This window comes from Neophocaena asiaeorientalis, unplaced genomic scaffold (genome assembly GCF_003031525.2).
Source record: "Neophocaena asiaeorientalis asiaeorientalis breed wild unplaced genomic scaffold, Neophocaena_asiaeorientalis_V1.1 scaffold225, whole genome shotgun sequence".
NCBI lineage: Eukaryota > Metazoa > Chordata > Mammalia > Artiodactyla > Phocoenidae > Neophocaena > Neophocaena asiaeorientalis.
Window position 1 is genome coordinate 4,659,066 of NW_020172364.1, and position 26,306 is coordinate 4,685,371.

General features: G+C 40.6%; 1 protein-coding gene across 5 annotated transcripts in view; it reads right to left on the reverse strand.

The window, feature by feature from the left end:
- The window catches only part of IGF2BP2 (insulin like growth factor 2 mRNA binding protein 2), a 158,219-nt gene that overhangs the window by 65,680 nt on the left and 66,233 nt on the right, over positions 1 to 26,306 (reverse strand). The window contains exon 1 of one of the 5 annotated variants that reach the window (XM_024768171.1): positions 4,736 to 4,811. The exons of the other annotated variants lie outside the window; for them this stretch is intronic. Coding sequence (XP_024623939.1) covers positions 4,736 to 4,769 — 34 coding nt within the window. The 5' untranslated portion in view covers positions 4,770 to 4,811. Of the gene's footprint in view, positions 1 to 4,735; positions 4,812 to 26,306 lie in introns of those variants that run through there. 5 annotated transcript variants of the gene reach the window in all.

A 26,306-nucleotide genomic window follows, 5' to 3' on the forward strand; every position in this document is an offset into this window, starting at 1 on the left:
TATATATATATTTATTTTGGGCCGCACCACGCGGCTTGCAGGATCTTAGTTCCCAGACCAGGGATTGAACCAGCGCCCTCAGCAGTGAAAGTGTGGAGTTTTAACCACTGAACTGTCAGGAAATTCCCCTGAATTTTATTTTTATCGTTAAAACTTTTAATTTTGCTACGTGCTCACCCTAGCAAATTTTACTGGAAATCAATTCCTTCTCTAAAAACTGTACTTTCGTGCTAGCTTCCTCCAGACTAATAAAACACTGTTTATCAACTGAAACCTCAAGCAAGCCTCTCGTGCACCTGTCTTCCCCCTTTCTGTCCCCCACCTCCTCACCTTCATCTGAAAAGACATGAACACCCACCTAGCAAGTTCCCTCTGTCATCAGGACCAACAGAGCCTGGGGCAATTCGCCCATGTTACTCCTCCTGCTTACAGAGAAGCCTCCTTTGGCAAGGCAGGACAGCCCTGTGGTCTGTCTGGGAGGTGCTTCTCTTCTGGGGGGCAGATAATGCCTTCTATTCACCAACCGTTCACGCTGCCTCCTTGGCAGCCCTTGGAAACCTCCGGGTGGCGGTGTTTGTTTACCCCCATTTTGTAGGGGGTGAAATTGAGGCACAAGAAGACACTGTTAGGATACACTACTGGAGCAAGATACAAGATAAGAGCTTCGTGGATTAGTTTTTAAAACTTAAGTCATTGCAACAAGAACTGAATCACACCTTAAGACAGCACTGCCTTTCTTCACTTTCTTCACACCTCCTCCACCAGCCGGCTGTGAAGTGAACCTCTACTGAGGGGCAATGCTGGCAGGTTTAAGTTTTCAAATTTGTGTCATTTTGTGCTTTCTGGAGGAGGTATAGTGAGCTTGGATATAGGTGATATGGCGGGAGGGTGGAGACAGGGAAGTAAAGGGAGAGGCTTGTATGATCCAGGCTAAGATGATCAAACTAAGAATAATCAGTCTGGTGGAGGCTGCAGATAGACTCCAGGAAATGACCCTCAGCTGTGCTCACAGCTCACTGGAAAACTACAGGAATGGCCTCTTTACATCGGGTCTGGCGGGTAGAGAACTCAGGCCTGATGCTGTATAATTATGTAAATACACCCACAGATATATAAACACATACACACATGTATACATAATACATATACATAAAACATATACACATTATTATACATAATTATGTAATTATAATTGAGTTACAAGAACCTACTACGTTAGGGTGTTTTCAAGACCAGACTTCATTACAAGGGAAAACTGTTAGCCATAAAAATAGTTTTGTCTTGTCCCCAAAGGGATATGTCATTCTGTCTTGCTTTTGCTAATTAAGAGCTGAAATTGTTGAAATGTTTCTTGTTGGTTAAACTGGAGAGAAGACAATAAAATCCAGTGGAGATTTTGAGAATTAGGATCCACTGAGGTTTATGTGGGAAGGAGAAAGGCTTCATGGACTGTGGCCATGTTTATGATTCCATCAAATCTAGTCAGCCACAGCCCACCACCAGGGCACAGTCTAAACTGCACAAATAACCAAACTTCTGTCCTTTCGAAATGATAACATTGGGTCATACTTTCAATAGATAGAACTCACTGCTTAGCTCCATGGCAGTCTACAGTCAAAAGCTTATCATTTAAAATTATCTTCACAGGGTATTAGGACTGGGAAGGTCCTTAAGGAAATCCTTTCATCTCATAAATAAACGACATCGCATTCCAGAGAAGTGATTTGTCCAAAGTTTTTTAGATGAGAAGCCACATCTTCTGAGTCTCCAGATCCCTGAATCTTCTTCCCACCCCCATGTCTCTGTTGGCAGCATCCACCCCTGTCAACCCATTAACAGACATAAAAAGCACTGGTGGGGCTTCCCTGGTGGCACAGTGGTTGAGAGTCCGCCTGCCGATGCAGGGGACACAGGTTCGTGCCCTGGTCCAGGAGGGTCCCACATGCCGCGGAGCGGCTGGACCCGTGGGCCATAAGGTACCACACCAGCCTCCTCAGGAGGATCTGAGGATCATTGATATGCCCGGCTCTTAACAGGCACCGAGGACTCCAAGATGAATTACACACAGTTTCTTCCCTGCTGGAGCTCCCAGACTAGTGAGGGTCACATGGAACTAAACAGCAGACAAGTACAGAATGGGACAAAAACCATTCTAGAAGAATGTACAAGAAACTGTGGGAGCTCAGAGGAGGGACCATAACCAGCCTTAAGGAAGGTGGGTAGGAACCTGAGCTGAGTCTTGAAAAGAGAGTCAGTACCATCAGGTAGAGAAGGGGGACAAAGGACATTCATCCTGCAGAGAAAACAGCATGAGTGAGGGTGGGAGGCAGCCCAGGTAGGCAGGTTCAGGCTAGGCAACCCCAGGGAATGCAGTTGAGCCAAATCCAGAGAGAAGGCAAACTACGCAGAGACAAATATCTGTAACTCTAAATGGGGCTTCAGTGAGCATGAGGTCAAAGCAAACACGTGCTGGAGCCAAGGAGTCCTAAGTGGGCACTAGGACCAGATAGGAACCCACAGGAGAGAACAGAAGAGGAAGAGAGCCTCCCAGAGAGCCCAGCCCAGGCCTGTGGAGGGAGACATAGAGTCAGTCACGAGATCACCCCCTAGCCCTTCCTGTCCACTGGGACCACGTTTGGTCCGAGCACCAAGCTGGCCTGAGTCATCAGCCAACGAGTCTTGCTTCCTTGAGTTGTGAGCTCTCCAGGACTGCAACTGGCCAAGTGGGGAGGTCAGAGCCTAAACTAAACCTGATTCCTGGTAAGTTTTTATAACTGCTATCCTCTTTTCTCTCTCTCCCTGCATCTGCGCGCCCTGACAGAAGTGGAGACAGGATAGCCTGGAGGTTAAGACTGGAGTCAAAGGTTCTGCATTCAAGCCCCACTTAGCTATTTACTAACTGGGTGACCCTTGACAAAGCTGCGTTAAGCTTCCTGATTCAGTTCCCTCATCTAAACTCTTAGAATTGTTAGATTAGATGAGAATGCACAGGAAGTCTTTCGACACAGTGCCTGCCACATAGGAAGTGTTCTGTGAATGGTAGGTGCTCTCATATTCTATTTAAAAGGTCAGCTGGTTACTATACATAAAATAGGTAAGCAACAGGGATTTACTGTATAGTACAGGGAATTATATTCAATCTTATAATAACCTATAATGGAATATAATCTGAAAAAATTAACTGAATCACTTTGCTGTACACCTGAAATTAACACAATATTGTACATCAAGTATACTTCAATTAAAAAAAAAAAAAGCTGGGCGATATTTTAAAGGAACTCCCATATCAGGCTAGACTTTGTGATGGATTTTATTTTCCAAAGACAACAGCAACAAAATCACCCACATGCTCTTCTTATGATGTGACTTTGACATTCCTCCCACAAGAGATGGGGTTCTACATTCCCTTCCCTTGAATCCAGACAGACTCGTGGCCACAGTGAAAGTGATACTGTGTGGCTCCCGAAGCTAGATTACATCCTGCCCCTCTTAGGAACGCCTGCTCTTGGAACCAGCCACCATACTGAGGACGCACAAGCAACCACATGGAGAGACCACTGTTCCAGCTGACAGCTCCAGTTGAGGTCCCATCTGACAGCCAGCATCAAATCACTGAAGATGTGAGCAAGTGAGCCCTCTGACGTCAAGTCACTCCAGCCTTTGAATCTTCCCAGCAGAGGCCCCATACATCACACAGCAGAGGCAAAGCCAACCATTGTGCCCTTTCCAAACTTCTGGCCCGGAGAATCTATGAACCTAAAACAGTGGTGGTTTTTTTATGCCACTTAGTTTGGGCTTGTTAAACAGCAGCAACAGATAATCACTATGATTGTTTGAAGGCAATAGAGGGCCATGGAAGAATTTGAAAGTGGTGAACGGCAAGACGAAGGTTCCTAGAAGATTAACCTGACTGTAGTGGGTTGAGACTGGTGGCAGGGGGCCCTTGTAAGAAACCACTGATACCATATAGCAGGCTCTGTATGATGCAAACCTGAATACTGGGGCAGGGGGAGTGTTTACTGGGAACAGATTAAATGTGGGGATTCAAGAAAAGAGAGTTCAAACGACTCCAAGGTTTGAACTAACGGTGGAACCCCTGACATAATTAGGTTCATCCAGAAAAGGGACCAATTTTTTTCCTGGTGGGCAGTAGGGAAAGAGGAGAGAAAATAAATTCCATTTAAAATATACTGAATCTGCATGATGTTAGGATAATCTAAGTGGAAGTATCAAGCATGAAGTTAGAAATTTAGGACCAGAAGTTGAACACTGGTTTTGTTTAAAACCTTGACAATGGATGAGATTACTTCTGAGATTATGCTGAGAAAAGGTCTTAACCTCAGCCTCTATATAGGGGTGTAAGAGATGAGTGGGACCAGGTCTGGTCAGTCCCAGAGGCAGGGTCCCGGGAGCAGAACATCACAATTAAGTTTTGGAAAGATATGATCATGATTAATGCCAAATGCAGAGAGGTCAAAGGGACAAAATATTGAGGAAAAAAAGCCGGAACCAAAAAGGAGATTAGGAAGGGACCCAGGGTCAGAGGAGGGCATCTCTGCTCCCAACCAAAAGTGGAATCAGATGCACACAAGCGTGAAGAGTGAAATGACTCTTAGCACACCAGAGAGACAATTTCCTACAAGTCTGGAAGGGAAGTGGATGGGAACTGTTAAAATGAGATGGTGAAATGCACATTTTAAGGGTATAAAGTGGGTACAGGAGCATCTCCACTTACCAACCTCACAAAGATAAAGCACAGAGTAAATCATCGTAACACGCTCTGAGTTCCCTGGTGTTGCAGTAGATCTGACACCTATCTTTCGGCCTTTCAGAGGAACTGTTCTTAGCATTTGTTGAACTCCACAACAATCCTGCGAGGTAGATATTATCGTTGGATGAGGAAACAAAGGCCACACAGCAAGTCAAAAGCCGAGGCAAGATTAGAACAGGACCTGCCTTCCATGCAGGGAAGGCCAGTTGGCTGGATTCCTTTTGTGTCAGTAATAGGTTCTTTGATCTGTAACACAGAAGAGTCTTGTTTCTGGGAGGCTGTGAAAATCGATTCATTAACAACCATAAGGTTCTCTAAAACTCCAGAGGAGGATATGGGGGGGAAAAAAAGGTGCAGCCACCCAGATTCTAGAAACAATAAAAGAAATTCCAAGGACAATGGGGATTCTAAGAACACTGAGGGCGATCAGGGCACTGAGGAAGAGTCAGTCTGGGTAGTAACCAGGAGGAAACAGGCGTTTGACCTTGGAGCGGTGGCCGTGTGCCAGCTGTTCCTCACACGTCTCCCTTCTGCCTCTTCACTTGGGCAGACGTAGCATGAAAGTGGCTGGGTTGGACTGAGACTCTTGGCCTCCAAGACAGAGCAACTGCGTGACTCCCAGGCTGAGTTGTTGAACAAACGGGCAGTACTATGGAGCAGAGGGGCTCTGGATCAGAGAACCTCAGAGGTCCACAGAAACAGCAGAGGAGGGGTTACGGTTTTGTAAATTGTTACTTGAAATCCCTGGAGAAGTAGTATCGCAGCTCTTCCAATACCACATCTAACTTTTTCTAAAAACTCAAGTTTCTTAATAAAAGTAAAAAGGCAATGATAACATGGTTTGAATAGCAGTTAGGCCCTTATTATACAATAACAGTGATGGAGTTTAAGATAACTGAAGCCAGCATGGGGAAAGTAACAGATATTTATTGAGCGCCTACCATCAGCTATCTCATTTAATATTCATGCCTCCACAAGAGGTACTGGCAGCTCCATTATACAGAGACAAAACAGAGGCTTAGAAACGTTCAATCCTTTGCCCAAGGCCATAGAGCTGGGCTATGACAGAGCCAGGATTTGAGACCTGACATGCCTCCTTACAGAGCTCATGCTCTATTCTGTGCATTGCACTGTCTACCTCGAAACAGTTACAAGTTCAACATTAGGTCTGAACTAATGAGATTTATTGTACCGCCCCAGAGATGGTTGCACCTCAGAACTGGAGAATGTGTAGGGAGGGGCACTTACATTAACATATGCCTGAACTACGCTTGCAATTCACAAAAGAAAGAGGAGACCAGGACCAATTCCAGTGCATGAGAGTTTGTCTCATTCCTCCCCTCCCCAAAGAGCCCTTGCTCAGTACTCTCTGGCTACACTCCAGCTGTCTGAGGGACCCCTCACTGCTCTTGGACCTCCCCCACCATTGTCACTTCATCAAGCACTAACTATCCTTCTCCATTCCATCAGAGCCTTGACTCAGTTGGCAAGAAGTGCCAATCTCTGCAAAATTGTTAGCTAATACATTACCCCTTTTACCATACAGGTTTTCATTCAGTTAATACGTACTTTACCATCGTAAGGGTAAAAAGAAGGAATGATAATGGTGGCCATCTCAGGCATCCTAGAATACAGACGGAGGAGACAGCTTCTGGACAAACCTTGCCTTTATTTCTTCAGATAATCAATCAACCAATCAACTAGGAATTAATTTCACCAATACCCATCAATGGGTTAACTATTAGGCAGATTAACTCATTTAATCAGGCAGGTACTATTATTACACCCATTTTACAGAGAGGCAACAGTCACGGAGAGGCTCAATATCCTCCCAAAGTCACACAGCTCATCAGCAACAGAAGGAGGGTTCGAACAAAGGCAATCTACACCCTGCATCATGCTCTTCACCACTAACCCACATAGTTCTCAAAATGTGATCTGCAGATCCCTAGGACCCCCAACACTCTTTCAGGGGTTCCACAAGGCTGAAACTGTTTTCCTAATAATAGCAAGAAGTCATTTGCCTTTTCACTGTGTTAATATTTGCACAGATGGTGCAAAAGCAATGGTGGGTAAAACTGCTGGAACCTTAACAAGAATCAAGGTAATGGCACCAAACTGTACTAATAACCATTGTATTCTCATTGCTATGATACTCTCAGTAAAGAGGTCCTTGACAAGCAGTAAAAATTATTAATGTTTAATAATCTTGACCCTGGAGGGCTTCCCTGGTGGCGCAGTGGTTGAGAGTCCGCCTGCCGATGCAAGGGACATGGGTTCGTGCCCCGGTCCGGGAAGATCCCACGTGCCGCGGAGCGGCTGGGCCTGTGAGCCATGGCCGCTGAGCCTGCGCGTCCGGAGCCTGTGCTCCGCAACGGGAGAGGCCACAACAGTGAGAGGCCCGCGTACCGCAAAAAAAAAAAAAAATCTTGACCCTGGAGTACTGATCTTTTAAAATATTCTGTATGACAAAATGGAAAGTACACATAAAGCACTTCTACATACTGAAGTAAGATGTTGCCTCAAGGCAAGGCATTTGTGTCGTTGTTTGAGTTTTGAGCTGAAATAGCAGCCTTCTTCATAGAACACCATTTTTACTTCGAAGAACCACTGACAGCTATGGCTATTCAAAACTGGGTATCTGACATATTTTTGAAAATGAATGAGGTGAGCCTGTCACTTGAGGAAAACAACTGACAGTATTTGTTGCTAATGATGAAATGTGACCTCTCAAGCAAAAATAAGAATTTGGGGAAACTTGTATTTACCATTATTAGTTTTCAGCTTCCCAATATTTAAAGATTTTTAGAGATAAGACTGGACATGGTAGTAATGACTGTGATTTTTTGATACTGTATAATACAACATGTCAACATATGGAAGATCTGAATAATCCAGTGAACCAATATTTTCCAAATAACTAATGTATAATGTTACAAAACCCTGCATTAGTAAGAGATTCTCATATAACAGAATATTAAATTTCATCCATATGGTTTCAGGTACCATACGGCAACTAACCGTTAAGAAACGACTACTTGTCAAGTTTTGGTGCAGTATCAAAAAAGAATATCCATAATTATCTGAAAGGCCTGTTGAAATATTCCTCTTTTTTCCAACTATGTATCTGGGTGAGCCCAGATTTTCTTCAAATACTTCAACAAAATAATACATTACATCGTATTGAATGCAGAAGCAGATATGCAAGTCTAGATGCCTTCTTTTAAGCAAGATATTAAAGAGATGTACAAAAACATAAAGGTAAAAAACACCACTACCGTCACTAAATTTTTTGGCTTTATAAAATGCAGTTGACCCTTGAACAACACAGGTTTGAACTGCATGGGTCCACTTATATGTGAATTTTTTTCAGTAGTGAATACTACAGTACTAAACGATCCACAGTTGGTTGAATCCGCAAATGCAGAACTGCAGTTATGGAGGAACCGAAAGGCATACATGGAGGGCCGACTATAAGTTATATGCGGATTTTCAACTGTTCAGGGACTCAGTGCCCCTAAGACCTGCATTATCGAGGGTCAACTGTATAGTTATTTTAAATTAAATGTTATTTATGTTAACATGCGATTATTTTATTATTGTTATTTTAAAGTGAACTAATAAATACTTTGAAACTTTCTTAGTTTTAACTTCAGATATGGTAAATATCAAAAGCTCTTCAGAGTTCTCAATAATTTGTAAGAGCACAAAGAGGTCCAGAGACCAAAAGTTTGAAAATCACTGTTGTACAGCACAAGACCTAGAAGAAGAGAAGCCAAAAGAATAGACCATGCATCTGCATCACCTTCCAGGTGAGAGGGCATCATAACTAGCCACCACGAATTTCATGGACTTCTCAGCAAGCAAGTTTCAAGGATCCAATTCCTCATCAGGCTTTATGGCTTAATGAGCATTAAAGATCATTCTCAATTCCTCGCAGTTCCCAGCGAATACTTGCTCTCTCTCCAGCCCTGGGAACACCTACTCCCCTTGAAGGAGCCATACTGCAGGAGGTACTCCCCTCTGCTTTCTGCCTCCAAGTACCCTATATGCCCTCTTCTAAAGCACCAGGCTCGTCATTCAGATATTTGCTTATGTGACTCTAGGTTGGGAGTCTGAGGCCTTGAAAGCTAGACTTTTGACTTAATTCCAGCACTTTGCTCAGTACTTGGCACACAGAGTGAAACTCAAAAAAGATCCGTTCAATTAATGAAACCAACGAACTCCCCACCATGCATCAAGCAATCTTCCAAAGGCAACCTGACTTCCCCAGGGGAAGGCTGCTGCTGGCTAGCCAAGAGGAACAGTGCAGAGTTTTTGAGGGCTTCTCAGTACGTTATTTAACTGACATTCTGACTCACTATCACATCTCCTGTTAGTTTCATCAGTGTGAATTGTAAACTAAGACGAAATCCAAGGCAAGCTCCCCCTGCACCCTGCCCATACCGAAAGGCCCTTTCTTTGCAGACACCGGCCTCTGTCTGTGATACAAGTGACACAAGCTCTCTAAAACAAACAAAATGTTTTTAAGCAGCCAGGTTTGAAGAAGAAATTTTTAGTAAAATGACACACAAAGCCAGTTAGAAAATCATTGCTGTAGCCTGAACTGCTATATGATCAGGGACTTCATAACTCAATTAGAGAAAAAGATTTTCCCCCAAAATTTAATGTAAGCAATGTGTGGGAATAAAGGATGTTGAATCAGATAATCCCCTGTGAGCATGACACACAACACAATGTGTATAAGTTATGAAAAATTTTCACATAGCTCAGGATGTTACAGCTTCTTTCTGGAATGCTGCTACTGTCCTGTTAACCCCCCTCACCTCCCCCCGTCAACGCACAATGTTCTCTTATCCTGTTGTTCATCCTGCCTCTTCCCTTCCTTCTGCCTTTCCTTTTGCTCTACCTAGTTCTGCTGCTTCTCCCTCTATTCACCTAGGAACTGAGGATGTAATACAGCTGACAGAGACAAGACGTTTCATAGCCTTCTTAAGCTCTGCCAAATTAGATGATCTCCTAATTTCCTTATCCCTACAGAGTCAGAACCTTGGAAATCACCTGTTCTCACCCCCTCATTTTACTTGAGAGGAAACAAAAAAATAATGTTAAAGGACTGAAACGCCATACTTCCTCAATTTATTTCTATGTGTTTCAGGAAAACTGATGTCAAGGAACAGGGGGTGCCCATGGGTAAAAGGAGGAAAGAAACTGAGGCATGGTTAAGAAGACTGTCAGCATCCATTCAACACCATTTATTGAGCATTTACTCTGTGCTGGGTGCCAGAGGCCCCTTAGCACAGGCAACAGAGAAAGCCCTAACTGTGTATTAAAATTTTAACAGATATTAAATCAGAGGGCAAGAAGTAAATGCAAACACCACAAAGGACAACAAAATAAATACAGCAGGAAAACAGAAAACCTAGCAAGGCTCTCTATGAATGGAACAAGAAAGAAATGGAGGTAAACATAACATATATATTTAGATCGTAGATAAAAATGTATCATCTTTCACTTCAAGGAAACAGTAAAGACTGAGCAATTTATTCACACTGCAATTTAAGGATTTGTGGAGAAAGACTGCGTACATTCACTACTGGGAAAGAATTTCTGGTGACAATTTAAAAAACCCCACAATAACAATATGCAAGTACTTTTCAGAAAACTCCCTTAACCCCCTCACTTCACCACAAGAGGGTGCACAATTCCTTATTAATACAGTAATCAAAGGAAACCCTCAAGTTCCTCCAGGCAGCTGCCCACCTCTGCGCGGGTATCTCTTCTCCACTCCTGACCCTCAGGGGTAACGAGCATCTGCACAGACTGATGTAGGGTAAACCGTTTTCACCCACATCATCTCATATAATTCTAACGCTATCTCTGTCAGGGTGGGAAAGGTGAGAAGTACCAACCCCATTTTAGAGAGGAGGAAACACACTCAGAGGCAAAGTGACTTCTTCGCCAAGGGCAGAGGGATAAAAATGTCAGAGCCCAAATTCAAATCAATATCCTCTGATTCCCAAATCCTATATACATTTCCCTTATTTCCCTATAAGCGCATAATCAAAACCCATACCTCAATCACACAGTGCCTCTATCAATCCATTCTACTTTTTCTGAGCAAAGAATCATACACTGGGCAGATAAGGAGGCCTTGCTCACCTCTGCAGTATTAAAGCTCTTTTTTTTAAAGTGTATGTTAACACCTGGCAATTACTTTTATGGGTTTCCAATGAGGTGAGAAGTGCACTGACACTTGTCCACAGTATTCCAGCCAGCATTAACACAGACTAGAATAATTTTAAGTGTTGCTTACAACAGGGAAATTAACTGTAATCTCAAATGTCTTTGGCCATATCTTATGAGATTCAGGCTAAATAATTCCAAAGGCCCTCTCTCATAAGAAACAGTGTAGCACAGTGGTCAAGGACTTGGGCTTGGCAGCCAGACTGTGTGAGTTCAAATCCAAGTCCTGCCACTAACCTGTGACCTGGGCCAATTATTCAAACCCGGTGTGTGTCAGTCTCCTCTCTGTTCTGTGGAGAGCAGCACCCACTTCACGGTGTAATAACGAAGGTACAGTCACCACACAGAAAAACACGTAACGCAGTAAGCTCTCAAGCTACAAAAGGCAGTCCTTGTTTCAAAAGGACACATAAAATTATTAATTACAGTAGTTATTAAAAGAAAACATTAATTTTATGTGCTTTATGTCACATTGCATTTTATGACAATATGTACACTTGAAAATACATTTAAATCCCTTAATAATCTATATGCACAGCGAATGATATCTAAAAGAATTTAGAGCATAAATATAAGTTGCTAAGGAGTATATAGATCTCCTACCTCTGCTTTTATGACATTGTGTATCTATGGTTAATTCAATGCCAAGTCCATGGACAGGAAAGAAAAGGTAAATTACAGAGTTCCTTTGGGAGGAGATGAAAATCTTTACACAGCAGAGAGGAAAGATTCCTGCCCGAGAAACCTGAAGACCCAGGTTGTAGTCACAGCTCTGCTACTAACCAGCATCCCCCTCATCCCACATCCATAGCTCCTAAATATCTCTAAAAATCCACCATTTCCTCTTCGTTCCTACTACCAAAATGATAATTCACCCCTTACCAACATGGGCTTCTAACTGACCACAGGAGGGGCTCAACAAGTTAGTTAAATGAGTGAATAAATGGGGCTGGGAAGAGTGACACAAAAGGAAAAGACTGCAAAAGCGGGGGCGGGGAGGGGGAGATAAGTTTACAGACTACATACCTCCACTTTGTTAACGCAAGTCCTAGCTCAGATGACATGGTAGGGCGCTGGGCTACTCCAGCAAGGGTGGTCTATTAGAATCTCTCCTCCCTCTCAGAAGGTTTTTCTCCGTGGTAGTGTCACAGGACGCTCAGGGACCCCAGACCACCTTTTCCAGTCCTGTTCAGTTTGCCAGATCAAATTCACCAGAGCCGTAATGCTGGCTGCTCCTACACCTGGCTGAAGTCACTTTGGCACTTCTGTGCCTAAGAAGGCATTGGGCCCAGCTTCGCTAGAGATCATGTGGGCTTGGAGGTGGGGTAGCCCACTCTTTCCAGCTCCTTTCAAGGGCCCCCACAGACCTCTGATCCCCTCCCATTCCAAACATCACACTCCTCCTTTTAAGACTGACCTCTAAGTTCCTGTTTAGTTTGGACACCTCTCTTGCCTGACTCCTGTGGGCAGAGATAATTCCGTGGCTACATCCCAATGAAAGGTGAATACCTTTTACAGCTTTGACCTGAGATTTTATTTGACATCCCATGGGCTCTGGCGCCCCTTCCGGGAACACAACTTCACACACACACAGTACATGCAAGATCATTCCCCATCCATGTAATGGCACTGTCTTACTGCATCTGAACGACAAAAGACTACATTGCCTCCTAGGCTCCCTCAGGAATGTTCTCACTTGCTTACCCACTGTGGCTGTTAAATTTTACAGTAAGCAGGCACCTATGTATCTTGCTCACAACATGAAATTTCCAGCAGGGGGCACCATGAAAGGAGGAATCTGTCACCTTCTGAGAGCGGAGTTAATCAGCTAAACTCTTAGGGTTTTAATTTAGGTTGCAGGGACAGTCTCTGCAAGGTTGGACTGCATGATGCTGGGGACGTGCCTGAGTTTGGCTTCTACGAGACTGTAACTCTTTCTTTTGACCCCGATATGCAAAACTGTGCAATCAGAACTGGGTGACAAATCCATATGAGGAAGGGCCATGATCTCAGCCATCAAAATTAGAACTGGAAAAGCCCTCCCCAAACGTAGGCAGGATAGTCCAGTCATAAATGCCTCCTATATAGGGCTGTGGATACTTCTCTTGGGATTCTAATTTAAAAGCTAACAAGTCTCTCCATGAAAACAGCTTTTCGTGATGTTTAGCATTAATTTTTATTTCTTTTTATATACTGCTTTGATCAGTTCTAAATACATTTTCTCTTTCCATGATGTTTACATCCTTCACATTCTTAGGGACTGTTATCATATCCCCTTTAATCATCCTTTGGCCAAGCTATACATATTCAGCTCCTTTCATCTCTCCTATGTCCTTCCTTCCGCAGTGTTGGCTCCTCTTTAAATTCTTTCTCATCTGTCAACATCTTTCTGGAACTGATGCACACTCTCCCTAAATAAACATTCTAGGTACTCCTTGTTTCCTAAAAGTTCTCCCAAACCTCCTATAATACAAAGAATACTGGAGCAGGAGTAAGTTGTGGTAGTTCTAATCCTGGCTCTCCTCCCAGGCTCAGTTGTCCCTTCCATCAAATAAATGAGAGTGCGACCTCTTCTGATTAGATCAAGAGAACACAAAATACTAAAATCGCTTTGCAGATTTTAAAGTACTGTGCATGAACGATCTGTGCACATATTACTTGCATAATTTTAAAAGCACAAACAAAGAAAAATAAGCTTGGAGACAAGTGTGTCAAATAAGAGTTGTTAAATCTGCTGGTGGCAAAGAGTAAGGTTACATTATTCAATGTATTTGGTGCTTTTTGCTTCAATTTAAGGAACTCATTTATTCACTCAGTATTTACTGAACATCTACTATACCTAAGACAACAGCCTGGATGATATGGGAGAGCATAAAACAAGGACAAGGACATTAAGAAGTTATCATTATCATCCCAAGTTCTTAGGAATTTGGTTTGGATCACATATAATCAGAAAGCTGTTGCTGCTATACCCTTCTTTTTTTTTTTAAGTATATTTGCCGTAGAATTGCTGTAATTTTGATTATGCTCAATGTCATAACAGGATGAATTCTTCATTATTGCTTTAGAATACATTATAAGAAACAGAATTACTAGGTCAAAGCGTGTGCCCATATTTAAGCTTCAAATTTCCAAACAGTGTGCCAGAAAAGGTGTGTCATTTATACTCTCATCAGCACCCCATTGCCAACATTGGTGTTACCTTTTTTCCCCATCTAATGGACTGCTTTTATAAAACAAAAACATGAGAAAATCTAAAATTCATTTCTACCAACACAAAATATCTCCACTTGCACCTATTTTGGTGTCGCCTTATGGTTGTTAAGTGTTCAGGAGAATCTCTGAGTGCTTATTACTTTCCAGGCAATATACTGGGGATTAGATAAAGGTGAAATAGACATGGACCCTGCCCTTAAAGGCTCATAATCCAGTGAAAAAGATAAACACCAACAATTACAGACACTGTGAGAAGTGCGCCTTCCTTGTGAAGTATGTGTAAAGTACAAAAGCAACACAGAAGAGAAAGCCAGGAGCAGCAGAGAGGAGTCAGGAAGGCTTCAAGAAAGTGGTGACATCTCAGTTGGGTTTTGAAGGATGAGGGGGTCTGGACCAGAGAAGGGAGAATGAAGGAGAGTCACCCAGGCAGAGGATTCTGTTGTGTCTTTGCAGCCAGTATCATCTTCTCCCAGAAAATATTTTTACTGTATAGAGCTTTAGCAATCCAGGTTTAAGCCTCATGAGTAGTTTTATTTTTTTCCATCTCTATCATTTGCAGTTGTATTTCTGTCCACGGAAAAAATAATCAGCAATCTTCCTGCTACTTCATCCAACAATAGAAAGTGCATGATTACTCCTGCTTCCTTCACAGAAGACTTTGTTTTTACAAAAATGGGTAGGAAGCCATTTTGTTGAATACAAACTTTAAAAATTAGATTGTCAACTATAAGACGTTAATGAAAGAAACTGAAGACGACACAAATAAATGGAAAGATATTCCATGTTCTTGTTCTTGGATTGGAAGACTTAATATTGTTAAAATGTCCATACTACCCGAAGCAATATACAGATTCAACGCAATCTCTATCAAAATTCCAAAGACACTTTTCACAAAAATAAAACAAACAACCCTGAAATTTGTATGGAACCACAAAAGACCCTGAATAGCCAAAGGTATCTTGAGAAAGAAGAACAAAGTTGGAGGCATCACATTCCTGATTTCAAATTATATTACAAAGCTATAGTAATCAAAACAGTATGGGGTCAGCATAAAAACAGACACACAGGGCTTCCCTGGTGGCACAGTGGTTGAGAATCTGCCTGCCGGTGCAGGGGACACGGGTTTGAGCCCTGGTCTGGGAGGATCCCACATGCCACAGAGCAACTAGGTCCGTGAGCCACAACTACTGAGCCTGCGCATCTGGAGCCTGTGCCCCACAAGAGAGGCCGTGACAGTGAAAGGCCCGTGCACCGCGATGAAGAGTGGCCCCCGCTTGCCGCAACTAGAGAAAGCCCTCACACAGAAACAAAGACCCAACACAACCAAAAATAAAAGTAAATAAATAAATTTTTTAAAAAAAGTATAGCATTGTCTAGAGTCTGTGCATGTACTTTAAAAAAAAAAAAAAGACACACAGATCAATGGAACAGAATCGAGAGCCCAGAAATAAGCCCACACATATATGGTCAATTAATTTACAACAAAGGAGCCAAGAATATACAATAGGGAAAGGACAATCTCTTCAATAAATCGTGCTGGGGAAACTGGACAATCAAATGCAAAAGGATGAAACTGGACATATCTTACACCATACACAAAAATTAACTCAAAATAGATTAAAGACTTGAATGTAAGACCTGAAACCATAAAACTCCTACAAGAAAACATAGGCAGTACATTCCTTGACATCAGTCTTGTTGATGATTTTTAGATCTCACACCAAAAGCAAAAAGAACAAAAGCAAAAATTTACAAGTGGGACTATATCAAACTAAAAAGCTTCTGCACAGCAAAGGAATCCATCAACAAAAGGAAAAGGCAACCAAATGAATGGGAGAAAATATGTGCAAATCATATATGTGAAGAGGGGTTAATGTGCAAAATATATAAAGAACTCATGCAACTCAATAAAAACAATAACAAAAAACCCAAGCAAGTCTATTAGAAACTGGCAGACGATCCGAACAGACATTTTTCCAAAGAAGACATACAGATGACAAACAGGTACATAAAAAGATATTCAACATCATTATCATTAGGGAAATACAAACCAAAACCACAATGACATAGCACCTCATAACTATCTGAATGGCTGTTATCAAAAAGACAAGAAATAAGTGTTGGAAAAGGGAACCCTTGTGCACTGTTGGTGGGAATGTAAACTGGTGCAGCCACTCTGGAAAACTGCATGGAGGTTCCTCAAAAACTTAAAAATAGAAGTACCTATGATGTGGCAATTCCATTTCTGGGTATTTATCCAAAGAAAACAAAAACACTAATTTGAAAAGCTATCTGCACTCCCATGTTCACTGCAGCATAGTCAATGGAAACAACCTAAGGGTGCACCAACAACCAACAGATGAATGGATAAAGACAATATGGTGTGTGTGTGTGTGTGTGTGTGTGTGTGTTTACACACACACACTCAATGGAATATTGCTCAGCCATAAAAAAAAGAATGAAATCTTGGCATTTGCGACAATATGGATGGATCTTGAGGGCATCATGCTAAGTAAAAAACACAAATACCATGTGACTTCACTTATATGTGGCAAACATATAAGTAAAAAACCAAGATCATAGATACAGAGAACAGACTGGTGGTTGCCAAAGGTGGGGGGTGAGCAAAATGGGTAAAGGGGATCAAAAGGTATGAACTTCCACTTATAAAATAAGTAAGTCATGAGGTTGTAATATATAGTATGCTAACTATAATTCATAATATTGTATTACATATTTGAAAGATGCCAAGAAAGTAAATCTTAAAAGTTCTCATCACAAGATAAAGAAATCTTGTAATTACATATGGTGCTGGATGTTAACTACACTTCTTGTGGTGATCATTTCACAATATATACAAATATCGAATCATTATGTTGTGTACCTGAAACTAATATAATGTTATATGTCAGCTATACTGCAATTTGAAAAATTAAATTTAAGCTTTAAGGGGATATTTAATCCTTAAAGGTCCTTAAATAGTTTCTCAAGTAAGATGGGAAGGTATACAAATGAGAGAAATAACTTTCCATTCCTACAAAAATAAATCAACTGGATCTACACAAAATCCAACTTAAAAATAGTATAAAAAAGCATAAGAATTTATTAATGGCATCAGATAATTTTCAAATAATAAAATCACACCTAAAAGCTGCCCTTTTACGTGTTTTCATATGTCATTAGTAGCAGATATAAATACCCACGCCCAGGATTTAACTGTTCTGAAAAACAGACTTTTGCAGAATATGGATTTTAGCAGCACACTTAAGGGCGGGGGGGGGCGCAACTGAAACTGTACTAGTTAAAAGCCTCTAACTTATCCCAGAATTTTCAAAGTCCAAAACACCTCTCTAGGTCACTAATCCTCCAGTGTTTACATTACAGAGGATTTAAATAGAACTGGCAGAAAATCACATACAACGGGGCCTCTGGTCCCTTATCAATTATTAGAAAATGGCTTATTAATTACTTTATTATTTTCTTTTAAATTTAAGCCTTTCAAATTGTGCCTATGGCTCAAATATCTTCCTAAATGCTTTGTTATCAAAGGCAAGCAGATCTTCCCCTGAATCTAAATGACAGCCTGGCTTTCTCCACCACCTGCTGGAATGCACCTGAGCTTGGCCAGGAGCAGAGGCTTATCTCTGATGCTGCGCCTGTGATGGGCACAGCTTCTCCAGCCAGGGAGCTATAGGGGAAGGCTCTAACCCCTGAGTCCAGGTAAGCCACCACACGGAGCTTCGGTTTCTGTCCAGCCCCACGATGCAGCCCAAATGCAGCTAAGGCTCCAGGCCATCTGCTACTGGGCCCAGGATTGACAAGTTACGCTTGTGTTCAGGTATGGAAAATTACCAGTTGTCCAATCTTTATTAAAGTAAAGATACTGGGGCTTCCCTGGTGGCGCAGTGGTTAAGAATCCGTCTGCTAATGCAGGGGACACGGGTTCGAGCCTTGGTCTGAGAAGATCCCACATGCCACGGAGCGGCTGGGCCCATGCGCCGCAACTACTGAGCCTGCACGCTAGAGCCCGTGAGCCACAACTACTGAGCCCACGAGCCTGGAGCCCATGCTCCGCAACAGGTGAAGCCCGCACACTACAATGAGGAGTGGCCCCCGCTCGCCACGACTAGAGAAAGCCCGCGCGCAGTAACAAAGACCCAATGCAGCCAAAAATATAAATAAATAATTATTTTTAAAAAAGTAAATATATCACTCGAATTTGTCTGTTTGGTTTTTTCCTACCTTTTTTCTTTTTTCCAATTGTCAAAAAGCAAATGGAATCCTCACACACAAAATTCCCACATTAAGCCCACGCAATTTAGACTGACTTGAAAAACAGATCGCTTAGTTTGTTTGTAAATTTAGAAGGATAAATGTCACATGAGGTGAAAAATAAAATATGTACCTATTTATAAGTTCACAGTTTAATCAACAAGCACCTACTATATGCTGAGCTAAGGATACTGAAAGACACGTTTCCCATCTCAAAACGCTCACAGTCTGGTACAGACCAGCACCATTTTCTTCTTTGCATTTAATTTCTATCTGTTGGGTTGCCAATAGAACAAGACTAGGCTAATTATTATATTAATCTAATAATATATTTATTATCCGATTTATTTAGCTTCTAATTACAAGCATCATCATTTGAAGTTTTTTTTTCAGTTTTATACTAATAAGTGTAATAGCTAAAACTGAATGCCTACTCTGTGCCAAACATCAAACTAACCCATTTTCTGTATATCATCAAGCACAATCCTTTGAGCTAGCTATTCTTATCACTGCCTCTTTACAGGTGAGAAAACCAAGCTCAGAGCCATAGATGACTTGCATAGTCTTACGCCTAGTAAGAGGTAGAGCCAGGATATAAACTCAGGTCTGCCCAATCAGAGCTTAGGCTCTTACCTACCAAGTTTTGTGGCCTCCACTTACTCAAGCGTCTGGCAAAATTAGTTACAAATGGAAAGAATTGGGGGATATTTTCTGAGGAATTGTTCTATCATAGGTACATGGGCAAAATACTACAATAGCCTCTTGGAGATAAGTTCAGAAAACTATTGGTGAGCCTCATCCACCAGACGGCACACAGCAGAAGCAAGAAGAACTACAATTCTGCAGCCTGTGGAATGAAAACCACATTCACAGAAAGAGATAAAATGAAAAGGCAGAGGACTATGTACCAGATGAAGGAACGAGACAAACCCCCCGAAAAACAACTAAATGAAGTGGAGATAGGCAAACTTCCAGAAAAAGAATTCAGAATAGTGATAGTGAAGATGATCCAGGACCTTGGAAAGAGAATGGAGACAAAGATCGAGAAGATGCAAGAAACGTTTAACAAAGACCTAGAAGTATTAAATAACAAACAAACAGAGATGAACAATACAATAACTGAAATGAAAACTATAAAGGAATCAAGAGCAGAATAACTGAGGCAGAAGAACAGATAAGTGACCTGGAAGACAGAATGGTGGAATTCACTGCCGAGGAACAGAATAAAGAAAAAAGAATGAAAAGAAATGAAGACAGCCTAGGAGACCTCTGGGACAACATTAAACTCACCAACATTCGCATTTCAGGGGTCTCAGAAGGAGGAGAGAGAGAGAAAGGACCCAAGAAAATATCTGAAGAGATTACAGTCGAAAACTTCCCTAACATGGGAAAGGAAATAGCCACTCAACTCCAGGAAGTGCAGAGAGTCCTAGGCAGGATAAACCTAAGAAGAAACACGCCAAGACACACAGTAATCAAACTGACAAAATTAAAGACAAAGAAATAATATTGAAAGCAACAAGGGAAAAATGACAAATAACATAGGAGGCAACTCCCATAAGGGTAACAGCTGATTTCTCAGCACAAACTCTACAAGCCAGAAGGGAGTGGCATGACATATTTAAAGCGATGAAAGGGAAGAACCTACAACCAAGATGACTCTACCCAGCAAGGATCTCATTCGGATTCGATGGAGAAATCAAAAGCTTTACAGACAAGCAAAAGCTAAGAGAATTCAGCACCACCAAACCAGCTCTACAACAAATGCTAAAGGAACTTCTCTAAGTGGGAAATACAAGAGAAGAAAAGGACCTACAAAAACAAACCGAAAACAAGAAAATGGTAATAGGAACATACATATTGATAACTACCTTAAATGTGAATGGATTATATGCTCCAACCAAAAGACACAGGCTCGCTGAGTGGATACAAAAACAAGACCCATATATATGCTGTCTACAAGAGACCCACTTCAGACCTAGGTACACACACAGACTGAAAATGAGGGGAAGGAAAAAGATATTCCATGCTAATGGAAATCAAAAGAAAGCTGGAGTAGCAATTCTTGTATCAGATAAAATAGACTTTAGAGAATGATACAAGAGACAAGGAGGGACACTACATAATGATCAAGGGATCAATCCAAGAATAAGATATAACAATTATAAATACATATGCACCCAACATAGGAACACCTCAATACATAAGGCAACTGCTAACAGCTATAAAAGAGGAAATCAACAGTAACATAATAATAGTGGGGGACTTAACACCTCTCTTACACCAATGGATAGATCATCCACACAGAAAATTAATAATGAAGCACAAGTTTTAAATGACACAACAGACCAGATAGATTTAATTGACATTTATAGGACATTCCATCCAAAAACAGCAGATTACACTTTCTTCTCAAGTGCACATGGAACATTCTCCAGGATAGATCACATCTTGGGTCACAATTCAAGCCTTAGTAAATTTAAGAAAATTGAAATCATATCAAGCATCTTTTCTGACCACAACGCTATGAGATTAGAAATAAATTAAGGGGAAAAAAACACAAACACATGGAGGCTAAACAATACATTACTAAATAACCAAGAGATCACAGAAGAAATCAAAGAGGATATCAAAAAATACCTAAAGACAAATGACACCAAAAACACGATAATCCAAAACCTCTGGGATGCAGCAAAAGCAGTTCTAAGAGAGAAGTTTATAGCAATACAATCCTACCTCAAGAAAAAGAAAAAATCTCAAATAAACAATCTAACCTTATATCCAAAGGAACTAGAGAAAGAAGAACAAACAAAACCCAAAGTTAGTAGAAGGAAAGAAATCATAAAATCAGAGCAGAAATAAATGAAATAGAAACAAAGAAAACAATAGCAAAGATCAATAAAACTAAAAGCTGGTTCTTTGAGAAGATAAACAAAATTGATAAACCATTAGCCAGACTCATCAAGAAAAAGAGGGAGAGGACTCAAATCAATAAAATTAGAAATGGAAAAGGAGAAGTTACAACAGACACTGCAGAAATACAAAGCATCCTAAGAGACTACTACAAGCAACTCTATGCCAATAAAGTGGACAACCTGGAAGAAATGGACAAATTCTTAGTAAGTTATAACCTTCCAAAACTGAACGAGGAAGAAACAGAAAATATGAACAGACCAATCAAAGTTGAAACTGTGATTTAAAATGAAATTGAAATTGTGATTAAAAATCTTCCAACAAACAAAAGTCCAGGACTGGAGGGTTTCACAGGTGAATTCTATCAAACATTTAGAGAAGAGCTAACACCCATCCTTCTCAAACTCTTCCAAAAAATGGCAGAGGAAGTAACACTCCCAAACTCATTCCACAAGGCCACCATCACCTTGATACCAAAACCAGACAGAGATACAACAAAAAAAGAAAATTACAGACTAATATCACTGATAAATATTGATGCAAAAATCCTCAACAAAATACTAGCAAACAGAATCCAACGACACATTAAAACGATCATACACCGTGCTCAAATGGGATTTATCCCAGGGATGCAAGGATTCTTCAATATATGCAAATCAATGAATGTGATACACCATAGTAACAAACTGAAGAATAAAAACCATATGATCATCTCAAAAGATACAGAGAAAGCTTTTGACAAAATTCAACACCCATATATGATAAAAACTCTCCAGAAAGTGGGCATGGAGGGAAGCTACCTCAACACAATAAAGGCCATATACAACAAACCCACAGCAAACATTATTCTCAATGGTGAAAAACCTAAAGCATTTCCTCTGAGATCAGGAACAAGAAAAGGATGTTCACTCTCACCACCATTATTCAGCATAGTTTTGGAAGTCCTCACCATGGCCATCAGAGAAGAAAATGAAATAAAAGGAAGGCAAATTGGAAAAGAAGAAGTGAAACTGTCACTCTTTGCAGATGACATGATACTATACATAGAGAATCCTAAAGATGCCACCAGAAAACTACTAGAGCTAATCAATGAATTTGGTAAAGTGGCAGGATACAAAATTAATGCACAGAAATCTCTTGCCTTCTTACACACTAACAACGAAAGGTCAGAAAGAGAAATTAAGGTAACAATCCCACTCACCACTGCAACAAAAAGAATAAAATACCTAGGAATAAACCTACCGAAGGAGGTAAAAGACGTATACTCAGAAAACTATAAGATACTGATGGAAGAAGTCAAAGATGACACAAACAGATGGAGAGATATATACCATGTTCTTGGATTGGAAGAATCAATATTGTGAAAATGACTATACTACCCAAAGCAATCTACAGATTCAATGCATCCCTATCAAATTAGCAGTGGCATTTTTTACAGAACTAGAACAAAAAATCTTAAAATTTGTATGGAGACACAAAAGACCCCTAATAGCCAAAGCAGTCTTCAGGGAAAAAAAATAGAGCTGGAGGAATCAGCCTCCCTGGCTTCAGACTATACTACAAAGCTGTAGTAATCAAGACAATATGGTACTGACACAAAAACAGAAATATAGATCAATGGAACAGGACAGAAAGCCCACAGTTAAACTTACGCACCTATGGTCAACTAATCTATGACAAAGGAGGCAAGGACATACAATGGAGAAAAGACAGTCTCTTCAATAAGTGGTGCTGGGAAAACTGGACAGCTACATGGAAAAGAATGAAATTAGAACACTCCCTAACACCGTACACAAAAATAAACTCAAAATGGATTAAAGACCTAAATGTAAGACCAGACACTATAAAACTCTCAGAGGAAAACATAGGAAGAACACTCTCTTGACATAAATCACAGCAAGATCTTTTTTGATCCACTTCCTAGAGTAATGGAAATAAAAATAAACCAATGGGACCTAATGAAACTTAAGAGCTTTTGCAAAGCAAAGGAAACTACAAACAAGACGAAAAGACAACCCTCAGAATGGGAGAAAATATTTGCAAACGAATCAACGGACAATGGATTAATCTCCAAAATATACAAACAGCTCATGCAGCTCAGTATTAAAAAAACCAAACAACCCAATCCAAAAATGGGCAGAAGACCTAAATAGACATCTCCAAAGAAGACATACAGATGGCCAAGATGCATATGAAAAGCTGCTCAACATCACTAATTATTAGAGAAATGCAAATCAAAACTACAATGAGGTATCACCTCACACCAGTTAGAATGGACATCATCAGAAAATCTACAAACAACAAATGCTGGAGAGGGTGTGGAGAAAAGGGAACCCTCTTGCACTGTTGGTGGGAATGTAAACTGACATAGCCACTATGGAGAATAGTATGGAGGTTCCTTAAAAAACTAAAAATAGAATTACCATATGACCCAGCAATCCCACTACTGGGCATATACCCAGAGAAAAGCATAATTCAGAGAGACACATGCACCCCAGTGTTCACTGCAGCACTATTTACAATAGCCAGGTCATGGAAGCAACCTAAGTGTCCACTGACAGACGAATGGATAAAGAATATGTGGTACATATATACAATGGAATATTACTCAGCCATAAAAAGCAATGAAATTGGGTCATTTGTAGGGACGTGAATGCATCTAGAGACTGTCACACAGAGTGAAGTAAGTCAGAAAGAGAAAAACAAATATCGTATATTAACGCATATATGTGGAATCTAGAAAAATGGTACAGATGAACCAGTTTGCAAGGCAGAAATAGAGACACAGATGTAGAGAACAAACGTATGGACACCAAGTGGGGAAAGTGGTGGGGAGGGGGGTGTGGTGGTGGTGGGATGAATTGGGAGATTGGGATTGACATGTATACAATAATATGTATAAAACAGATAACTAATAAGAACCTGCTGTATAATAAATAAATAAATAAAATTCAAAAATTCAAAAAAAATAAAGGAAACTATTGGTTTGCAAACATCTTACCAGCTCATGAATGAGGGTGTAAACCAAACAGTAACATATGCCAACAGAAGTACAATTGTGAAGGTACTGATTATAAATTTTGTTTATTAAACGTCTTAAATCCCAAGATCCTGGACTTTTTTTTTTGCTTTTTTTTAAATTGAAGTAGAGTTGATTTACAATGTTGTGCCCATCTCTGCTGTGCAGCCAAATGACTTGGTTCCAAGATCGTGGACTTTTAGACTCAACTTCATTTCTTTCCTTTTCAGGATCCATGGGCTAATGTGTCTGACTGATAAACACATAATGAAAGAATGAATTGGTATCAATAGCAAGCAGTACTTTGTACCATGAATAACTGCTATTTGTCATTGTCAAGAAAACCTGGAATTCACGCTGGACAGAATTCTGGGCCCCTTGAGATTCCAGATAAGGAGGACTCATAACCCAGAATAGAAAGCCATGGGAAGGTTTTCAAGATCCAATCATAAGGATTACAAAAATAACAATATTTAGGTCTGGCTTTATGGGCATGCGACCTGTGTAGTCACACAGGTCCTGTGCTCAGAAGGGCCCCCAACACTTGGTTTAATGCTCTCCTGTCACCACGCAGAAATTCTTAATATTTTGTCTTTGAATTTGTGTTTTGTAAGTAAAGTCCAAAGGAATGATGGAGCGTGTGTGAGCAGGAGACATATGTAATGTGCGTGTTGCCACTCTTTGTCTCCCTCTTTGCATAGAGCATTTGTGGTGCCCTTTAAGAAGAGATTTCTGGTGGGCCCACATGTGCGAGTTCAGCAAGACTCAGAGCAAGTACAAGGCAAGGATGTGATGTCTTCACATCGCAGTAAGTGGAGGTAAAGCCCCAAGACGTCACTTTTTCCACTGGAACCAGAACTTGCTTGGAACATAGAGAGAAGGCAAAGGCATTCTAAGAAACATGAATGACCAGTGAAGGACTACAGTATCCTTTCTTACACACATTACTTTCTCATGCAAGCCAAGCACTTACACTGAAAGGATGATGGTAAAAGGAAAGGAAAAGATAGGGCAATCCATAGTCCCTTTTCCATTAATCCTTACTATCAGTAAGCCACATGTAGAGTATTGGTAGAATGTGTACACATTAAGTGAAATAAAAACAGCTGAGTTAGTTTGGTGCAGTATTTCCACTGTCCTAGTAAGAACAATGTATGAGCTACAAAATACAAATTGTATAATTCTGCTGATTTCACAAATGAGTTAAATCCACATATTTACATTTTAAACTGGCATTGCAAGATACAAAAGTCAACAGTAAAATTCATAATAATAATGAAAATCTTTAATATTCCTTCACTTAGAATGACATTAAACAGCAAATAAAAAATACATCATGACAAGTCAAGATAGAGAACATGGAAGAAAGGAAAAAGCTTTATATTTTAGTACTTTTAATGACACTTTTTCCTGTTTTTTTGATCAGGAGACCCCACATTTTCATTCTGTATTTTACCCCACAAATTATATAGCAGCCTTGACAACAGTAACAGCGAAAAAATTAAATTATGATTAATTCACTGCCTGCTTCCAATCGAACTGCAAATCAAACGATCAAAGACTAGATACTTCAACAATAAAGAAAAAAAAAAAAAAGTATTACTGCTTGGAATTCTGAGTGTGGTGAAACCAACCCATCAACACATACACACAACCTCCTTCACCATGTGCAGCAACCCAGGTATTCACCCTGAAATGGAGGAAAGAGGTTTTCACATCAAGTCAGTTACCAATACTTCTCCCAGTGCCCAAGACTGTGCCTCAGGGCTTTCTTGTGAGGGAAGAACATGCAGATAGGACAAGTGGTATAAACGATCCATTTGCAGTGCAAATCTCTGTATGACACAAGCAGCCTCAGACTTCAGCAAT